Raw genomic sequence first — 9,267 nt, 5'->3', positions numbered from 1 at the left:
TTAAGATTACTCGTTTTTTTAGATTGAGATTAGGCTTTTCGTTTTCTTCGGGAACGTACCGATTGCTTATCGCCATATTTTATCGTCCTCATATTTCAATATATGTGATGCTCGGGCATCGCAGCTCCTTTTTTTATCTCGAGGGATAGCTTTATTTTATCCGTTCGTTTTATGTATTAGTTGACAGTAGATAAAACGGAGTGAATAATGGCCCGCGCCCACTAAAGAGAGGGTCCTCTTCTTAACAGTTTTTCTAATAAACATAGCTTAAGCCGAAGAGGGCCATTTTTCAAGTCAACAACCCCTAGACTTACAAAACCGACCGACCCGAAATCAGATATGCAGATTCTGCCTGTGCTATCAGGCGTCACAGAACAAATGGGTCTCTATCTGGACCAATCTTAACCCGGGCTATGTGTAAGGCTTTACCGGTACCCCATTCTGAATGTTAATATCCCAATCTAACCTTTAACGCCAACCACTTTTCCCTATTTCCTTCCTACAAGACGTTATCTTACAATTTTACATTCGAATCTCCCACCGCGGGACGACATCTAGTTTTATTAAATTAATCACAACCTAAATTTTCGTCAACCTACACTTTCTTAAAACGTCGCGCCATCTTTTGGCCAGACCCTTTAACCACAACATAAAATATTTTATATCAAAACATCTATATTAGTTAGCCCAAAAATATTACACCACATCTATTTAATAATATAATCAAATTTATTTACAATAATTTGCAAATAAGGTCTCTGTATATCTTCGAATATACTACAATTATTTTAAAGATAGATGGTGCTCACAAAACGTATCTAATTTTCAAATAAAACCTAATACTCAAAATCAAAAATTTAATAAAGTTATATCACAATTAGATTAAAGGAATTGGGGTCTGAATCATCACACCCACCTTTTCTGTAAATAAAAATAAAATATTTTTAAAATTAATTTTTTAATATAAGAAAGTTTATTGAATTCACAAATACAAATCAAAGAATTATTTCCAATAACTAGAAAACGATTTTCCTTAAACGGTAGTGTTACATAAGAAATAGTGTTGCAGATAATCGGTTTACTTAAATGTATAAACGTCAGCGATCTGTACAAACGACAATATTTAACGATTTCGAAAAAAAAAGACATTTATAACGAGAAAAACGAAAATACAGAATATAGAACAAAAATTACGCGTCTCCAATATTAATGGTGGATTCAAAAATCATGTGGTCATCCCATTTAATTGACGAAGAATCGATACTTTCAGGTTTAGAGCTAACGTTTGAATATTTGCAATCTTCAACATCTTCCATTTGGTAATCGGGCGGCATACCGATTGCTGTTAGTTGACTTTCCGGGAGTGTTATTGGAAATGGGATTGCCGGTATTTGCGCGTATAAAAGTTCTCTGTATAAATGACAATATTTTGCGATTTCTGCTAAACCGGCAAATTGAGCGTCCGTTTTAGTTGGGAATTGGTTAAGACCAAAACACACATTGGCTAATAAACTGTGGATAAGGGCTGCATCTTCTATATCAATAGAAGCTTTTTCTGAAAATTTTTCGTGTATATCTAGGAACATTAATAAAAGGCCACCTTGCGATTCCCAATTATCGAGATTTCGACAACCCGGTTCAATATCTTTAAGAAGGTATCGAACTAAATCAAAATGATCATTTATTAGTAATGAAGGTACAATATTATTTATAACCATTTCAAGGGTTTTTTCCCAATTACCAGCTTTTGCAAAATGCCTATATGCCTCCCAATCTTTACCAAGTATACCTGATTTATGAGCTTTTACTTCATGTATCCATTCTGTGGGAATACAAAGTTCTCTTACTAATATCTCTTCCAAATCATTTTCTCTTACATCTTGAGGCAAATTTCTATACAAGACTCCTTTAATAGAATTTGTTCGCAAATTAATATCCTCTATAAATAGCAATACGAATATCGCCCATTTGTATAACTCCATACTTTCGAGTTGTTGCGCTAAACAAGTGGTCATATACGTTTTTGCTAAATGGCTGATTGAGCCTACCTCTAAACCTAGTAATGTGTGTAACATTAACCAACTAAAACGGTAGTCTGTGGGTAAAAGAGAATGGGTTTCTGGTTCTAAAACGGGTTCTAATGATTTTGATCTATGACAATGTAATAACATAAGATGATAAAGTATATCTAACACTTTTGTATCTTGTGCACCAGGTGGAAGAGGTCTTGCTGATAACCCAAAGCTTTCAAAATCTTCTTGGAATAAGTCGACGGCCTGCGTTATATCTTGATATCCTTTTGAAATAAACCACAACATAACAGCTAAACATCTTTTCCAATCTAAGTCTTCGCACACACTAAAAACATCCGTTGTTGTGATATCTTTAGTTCCATTTACGTTTTGCCCAGCTACCAACATGTAAATCTTTAGGAACGATGGATCTATGTGATCCCCACTTGTAGATATATTCCAATGGTCTAACTGTTTACTCGCAATCGATTTTGTGGATTCGCTACAATTTAATTGACTCAACAGCAGAGATAAATTAAACAATTCGTTATCAACCGCCAATTCAGCGGCTTTCTCTACTCTATTTCCAGTTAGGTTTATAAATATTCTTTTGTAAAGAATTTCTTCGTCTTCGACCTCTTCTTCAGATAAAGCGGTTAATTCATCGTCGACGGTTGCTTTAACGACTCTTTCTAACCTGATCAATATAAATTTAATTACACCTTTGAGCGGCTTAAATTTATAAAAATTGTTTATTTAATTACTTTTACGGTATTTACGGAATAGGTTGGTTGTGTGATTCAGATGTGGAAACATGGATTTTAATAACAATGGGAAATTGATTAGGTGAGCCTTTGCCATACTATTCAATTTTTATTTATTTTTACTACTAAAAAAAGTGTTTAATACATACCAAGTCGAGAATAAGTCACGCCTGGTTGTTGGCGGTGTTATTGGGCCCCAAAATGCGGTACATAAATTCCAAATTTCTTCGTAATAAGACACCATCGGATTATCAGGATATTCTTTAGCAGTTTCTATCGCTAATGCTTGATGTTTCAAAAGAGACGCTCTTCCTTGCCTAATTGTAAACAGTGGAATATTGTTCTCATCCATCACAATATCGGATGTATCCAAAACAATTTGTAAATGTTCTTCAAATTTTCCTTCAAAAGGATCGAATTCGTTTAATCCCGAAAAATCGACCATTTGGACAGTATTTGCTATTGAATCTTCCGGACAATCAGAATCTAATTCATCCGCCATTCTACTAAAATGGCTCGGATTTACTAAAACCAACCCGCGTCCCCAGCCCACTTTAAAAGAAGACCCTTTAAAAATTGAAGCATCAAGATGATTTCTTGGGTTATACATAGGTTTATCAAAAAATAAATCGCCGTCAACGAGTGGGAAAATAATCGGTTTTATTATAACTGGTTTTCGAAGTTGTTTCTCTGCTTCTTTGACTGCGAGTCCGCGCTTCATTATTTGTGCCATAGACGACCTTCTCATCGTTGTATCAAGGACCTCATCTTCGCCTTCGATAACTTCCAAAGCTGTTTGGTCAAATAGCGATGATTTCATCACGAAAATACTTTTAGGTGAAGCACCATCCAGACTTGTTCTTGAAATTAATGTAGTCGCAAGTGAGTGTTGATCACTTTCGGTGTCTCTCAAACTACTATAATCAAAATCGAGGGTTTCTATACTAGCCCCATTTGGACCTAACGAATCCTCTTCGATTCCGTTAAACATTTCCACATCAATTTGTATATCATCTATGCTTTTTATGACATGATTATGTTCAAAATCGCTCTTGTTATTAACATCTCTTGTGATAATCCCATTAGGAAGTATATCTCCTTTAATAACATCTACACCATTTTTCTGCTTCTCTAAACCGGAGAATTTATCGCAGTTATCTTTATTTTCTGGTGGTTCTTCACCGTCATCAAACGCATATTTGGAAAAATGATCGACCATAAAAACCCACGACCCCGTTTCAGGGCGATAATCCAAAAATTTTGTGCCATGCTTTTCACAAAGATCCCGCAATGTATCTGAAAAATTAATTGAAATTAACATATCCACATCTGTGATTAATTTTCGATCCATTTTTGATTTAGGATAAACACGATCTAACGTAACTTGGGCTCTTCTATTTAATCCTTCACCTAACGGTGGCTTTTTCGAATCATCAGGATAAATGGTTACTTCTCTGTAGCGGAAATGTACTAATTCGTCAAGATTAAGGTTTGAAACGTCCATAACATCAGGGAAAGATACGTTTCCATAAGCTACTCTTCCAATGGTAAATCCTTTTACTAAACATTTTCCATCACTTTGTTTATGTTCTATTAATTTATCTAATGGTGGAACGGTGTAATATTCAGGTCGAGTTAATTTCACCCCACATGAATCAATTTGAGATGTTTCATCCGTTAGGTCTTCATCCAACCTCAATTGAGTTGTTATAGTATCGCCACTCGCTTGTGTTAAACTTATAGAAATAGTATCGGTATTGGTGTTATCCATGATTAAATTTGAATTAAAAGTCATTAAAGATGTCATCGAATCCTGAGCATCCAAAGTTGATGAATCTTTGTATGATTCAGCTGGAACTATATCCAACGTAGAAGCGCTTGCCGTTATATTAACCGAACTACCCGTATCGCTTGCATCCAACAACGAAATTTTCGGGCTCTCACCAACATCTTTTACACGATCTTTACGAATCACCAAACGCTTCGCTGACGTTCTCAACGTAAAGTTTATATTTTCCGGAGTTTCCTTTTCAAACATATCATCGAATAAATTCGTTTTCTTTGCAGATATCGGCAATACCGACAATTTTTTGTTCATCGGGGAAACCACCGCTATCGGAGGAGGCGATTCTAAAAGCTTTTGTATATCTTTTGGATTCGTTACGTATGCAGCACTTGAAGGTTTTAAAGGTGATAATCCTTTTAAGTGGTTGTTGTAACCATATGGGTCAGTGAAATGAACCAATGCTCTTAATTCTTGTGCTTGAGTCTCCAATTGATTACTAGAAATAAAAAAGGAATGTATTAATAAAGAGAAAAACAAGGAATTTAATTAAGAAAAAATTTAAAATAAACTAAATATCTCATAATTGTTTTTTAATTTCACTTTTATTATAATAAAATTAAGTTTTAAAATGTTTTATTCTTCTTGACTTAACATATTCTGTTCTGGTGGTTGTGTTCGTCTCAAATGATGTAAATTGGAACTTCTTTCAGCATAGTGTAGAATTTCGTGTGTTTGAGACGGATCTAAAAAGTCTCATATCCTATTTATTAAAAGATATTTCATTTTATTTCATCCCAGGCGAAGTCCTTGTTCTATCTCCAAACATTCTAAACGCTGGGATTCTTGAAATTTCCTAGTTTTTGGGGAGAATCTTTCATGTTACTTGAGTTGAAGCCGAATCTGATGTGGATGAGATGATGTAACTCCTCATCTACTCATACTACTGTGGAATTGCATTAGATTTTGAAGTGCTAAGGTTCTTGCCCCATAAATATTGACTTAGCTGTCTTAGCATACAGGTACTTTTCTGATCACTCAATTACTCACTTCACTACAACATTTAATTCCATAAAAAAGAAGAGAACTAATTTAATAATACTATAATTTAAATGAAGTGGCCTACACTTAACTTTCACACATTTGTATATAATATTAATTTGTCCAAATCCAAGAAGCCTCTATGGTAATAAAAAATTCTGTTATTCTGTATCTTAATATTATTTTAACAAATTAATTTGAAGAAAAAAATTAAATAGCATACAAAGTTGGAGTCTGCTGTTGTTGTTGTGTATTGAGTTGAAATGGTGTATTTTGTTGGAATGTGTTTCCAAAAAGAGATGTTCCCGAAGTATTTCCAAACACACATTTATTTTGTTGGTTTCCAAAAATAGATGGGGTGCCTATATAAAACAAAAAATCGTTTATTAAATTTACTTTTAATCTAAAATGATTGAAATACCGAATGTTGACTGTGTGGGTTGTCCGAAGGGTGGTTGAGTTGTTTTTCCGAATGTTTGGGAGAGTCCAAAGCTGGGTTGCTGCTGTTGTTGGCCAAACGTAGGAACTTGAGGGTTTGTTTGTCCGAAAATTCCAAATCCTGTGTTGGGTTTTGGAGGTTGAAATAGATTAGTTTGGGTAGGTTGTGCTGTACCAAAAGGAAAACCAGACTGAGTTGTATTAAATCCAGTGGTAGTTGGTTTGCCGAAAATACCGCCACCCGAGTTTTGATTTGTTGTTTGTCCAAAAACATTTCCAAAAGTATTTTGTTGTGGTTGAGTTGCACCAAACATTTGATTAGTTGGGGCGGCAAATGGTTTAGGAGCTGTTGTAGATCCAAATAAGCCGGATGAAGAGGTATTTGCAGCAAATGGAAAGGCAGTTGCTGAAGTTGCAGCTCCAAAACCAGTTGCAGGTTTTCCAAACATGTTTGGAGTTGTTGTTTGGGTTGCCATGCCAAATGTTGACGTTCCAAAATCAGTTCTTGGAGCACCAAACGTTGATTTATCTGGTTGTCCAAAAATTGAAGATGAAGTTGAGGCAATTCCAAAAGGCTGTGGTTGGCCAAACGGTTGTTGACCTTTATTTTTTCTTTGATAGTCTTCAAATCGTAATTCTTCAAGGGATTTTCCCTCATATTCTTTCATACATGTTATACAATGATGTTTTGTGTTTATTGATTGAACAAGACCTGACTTTTGAACGGAATCTGTTCCAGTAACAGGCACAAATTTTATAACAGTTCCTAATTGTCCAGTATTTGCCCCAAAGGTGTTTGTTCCACCAAATAGTCCTGGTGTTGTGTTTGATTGAAACACAGAAGTACTTTGCTGTGGTGTTTGATTGCTTTGAGAGAATAAACCTCCACCACTACTTGAGGGAAAGCCAAATCCACTGGATTTATTTGGTGTACCAAATGTTGTTGTGTTAGATGTCCCAAATAAGCCACTACTAGAAGCTTGGGCAGTTGTTCCAAATAATGATGATCCAAATCCAGTTTGGGATGGTTGACCAAACGTTGAGGTATTAGAGGTACCAAACAAGGGTGTTGCAGATGATGGTGTTGTTCCAAACATGGGTTGAGTGTTTGCTGATCCAAAAACTGGCGCTGCAGAATTAAATCCTCCCGCTGTGCTTCCAAACAATTGATTAGATTGACCGAAAGTATTTGAGGCAGTTGTTCCGAAACCTAACGAACGAAATTAAAAAAACTTATCGTTTAAAGAATGTGGTTTTTTGATGCATACCAAACGTGTTAGGCTGTGTTCCGAAGCCACTTGGCCTTCCAAACATGATTAATAACCAATATACAACGTTTTTACACCGGATACACTAAAATAACACTTAAAATACCACAGTTATCACGATTAAATTCACACGCCGGTGTTGTTGTAACGGACAAAACACATTGCCACCATCTTGCTTATGTATAATGAGCGAAATTCAACATAGCGCATGCGTATTCATTAAAATTATTTGTTTATGTACATCTCGTCGCGTGCATTAGGTCCTTGAAAGTTTGTTTGGCAACAAATAATTATGATTTTCACAATATTTCGCAATATTTGGAAATACTGCGTCATCGTTGTACCTCATTATAAAAACAGGAACTGATGCACAACAAAAAAATTTGGATTCGCATGAGCGCCATCTAAAAACCAGCTTAATAAACTTACATTTACATGTATCACCCGCTAGATGGCACAAATTTATTTAAACATTTAAAATTAATTTAAATTAGTAATACTTCTGTTGCTGTTTCTTAGTTGAAGAAGTCATATATTCACGCTAAGATAGATAGAAGCTGAATCTTAAAATTTCAATTAGTATAATCAAAGTTAACTAATAATAAAAATATTTAATTTTTTACCCAATCATTTCCGGCAACTTCACATTATAAAACCGGAAATAAAAGCACCGGCTAAAAAGAAACGGTGATTGCGTAGATCGCTGGGATGTTAAATGCACCAATAGGACTAAGGCAAGTGCGCACCCTTCTTTTATTGTTAGAAGTATCTAGAAAAGTGCCACTTGCGTGCTGGTTGTCCGATCGAGCGCAGATTTTTTTTTAATCGTCCTAAAAAGTTTGTAATCGAAGTCATGGATGAAATTCCGGATTTACAAGAAGACCAAGGGCATTACCCGGAAATCATATGTGTAAGTAAAAAAAAATTTAATATACATTTTGTGTTTATTATTGTTTTTATTGAAGTTCCGACCACAAACGGATTTGTTCAAAATCACGCCGAATGATAATCTTATTGAGATTGTAAGAAAAACTCGTGGGGCCCTTATGCATCTAATACAAGAAGGCCCTCGACCGTCCATGATTACTTTCGAATGCCTTTACACCACATTAGCTGATTGTTTGAACATCCCGCTGACATCCCATGACGTAATGTTAATCCTCATTTTCCTTCGAATGAAATATCGTCAATTGCACTTTGATATTAGAGAAGATGCGGAGGAGGGACATATTATCTTTCTTGAACGAATTCCAGTTGAATCCAATAATTAATAACAGTTTAAAAAAAAAATAATGTATTTATGTTAGTTTTGCCGTTATTCAACATGGTTGCCAAAAACTGTATTTTCGCATTAAAATTTATACAAAAAATTTTTTTTGTATAAAATTTGATCTCACATTTATAAGAAATAAAAAAATATTTAATAAATTATAAATAGTTCTTTAAAAATTTCTTTTATTTCAATAAATAAATATTAAAAAAATTACTTACAACATGAAATGGCTGTAGAAATGATGTTCTAAAGATGAGGTATCAACTTGGTTGAAATCCTCGTTCTTGGAGCTGCTGCTGTTCATAGCTGCTGTGCAAATAATTATGGATGCTTAAAATCTGCGTTTTTATAGCTTTGGTTATCAAAGTTATTAAATTTTAATTTTTATCGAATGATTAATTTAAAACTATTTCTTAACTTTCAATCTTACGTGTTCTTAATATTACTTAATCGACGTTTAATATAGTCATCCATCAGGTGAATAAATCACGATTATTAAATGTTATAATTGATTCTCTATTTCTCCATGTCTCTTTCATAATCTGTTTCATCCCTTAAAGCAGGATGTATTTGGTCTACCTCTCTTTCTTCTATGTTGAGGTACATTTCCAAGAGCTATAAAAACAATTTCTCTTCCACAACACTTAAAAAATAACTAAATATCTTCTTTTTGGAATTTCAATGCTAT

At 34.4% G+C, this 9,267-nt stretch overlaps 1 protein-coding gene across 1 annotated transcript; it reads right to left on the bottom strand.

Moving 5' to 3' along the window:
* Window positions 1-1,095: 1,095 nt before the first annotated feature.
* LOC111425433 (nuclear pore complex protein Nup98-96) lies at window positions 1,096-7,678 on the bottom strand. The gene is made up of 5 exons (XM_023059436.2): window positions 7,307-7,678; window positions 6,022-7,248; window positions 5,824-5,962; window positions 2,926-5,058; window positions 1,096-2,709 (listed from the first exon to the last, which is right to left on the bottom strand). Exons 1-5 carry the CDS (start codon window positions 7,350-7,352, stop codon window positions 1,191-1,193), a joined length of 5,064 nt encoding a protein of 1,687 aa, XP_022915204.2. The 5' UTR covers window positions 7,353-7,678; the 3' UTR covers window positions 1,096-1,190.
* Window positions 7,679-9,267: the final 1,589 nt, after the last annotated feature.

This window comes from Onthophagus taurus, chromosome 8 (genome assembly GCF_036711975.1).
Source record: "Onthophagus taurus isolate NC chromosome 8, IU_Otau_3.0, whole genome shotgun sequence".
Classification (NCBI taxonomy): domain Eukaryota; kingdom Metazoa; phylum Arthropoda; class Insecta; order Coleoptera; family Scarabaeidae; genus Onthophagus; species Onthophagus taurus.
The sequence above is the reverse complement of the archived record's forward strand: the minus strand, read 5'-3'. Positions and strand labels throughout refer to the sequence as shown.

Excerpts from the sequence above, each read along its gene's own strand:
- LOC111425433 (XM_023059436.2), bottom strand. The coding sequence starts at position 7,352 with ATGTTTGGAAGGCCAAGTGGCTTCGGAACACAGCCTAACACGTTTG. Across the intron at positions 7,249-7,306 it reads AACACAGCCTAACACGTTTG|GTTTCGGAACAACTGCCTCA; the intron begins GTATGCATCAAA and ends TTCGTTCGTTAG. Across the intron at positions 5,059-5,823 it reads CAACAGCAGACTCCAACTTT|TAATCAATTGGAGACTCAAG; the intron begins GTATGCTATTTA and ends TTTTATTTCTAG.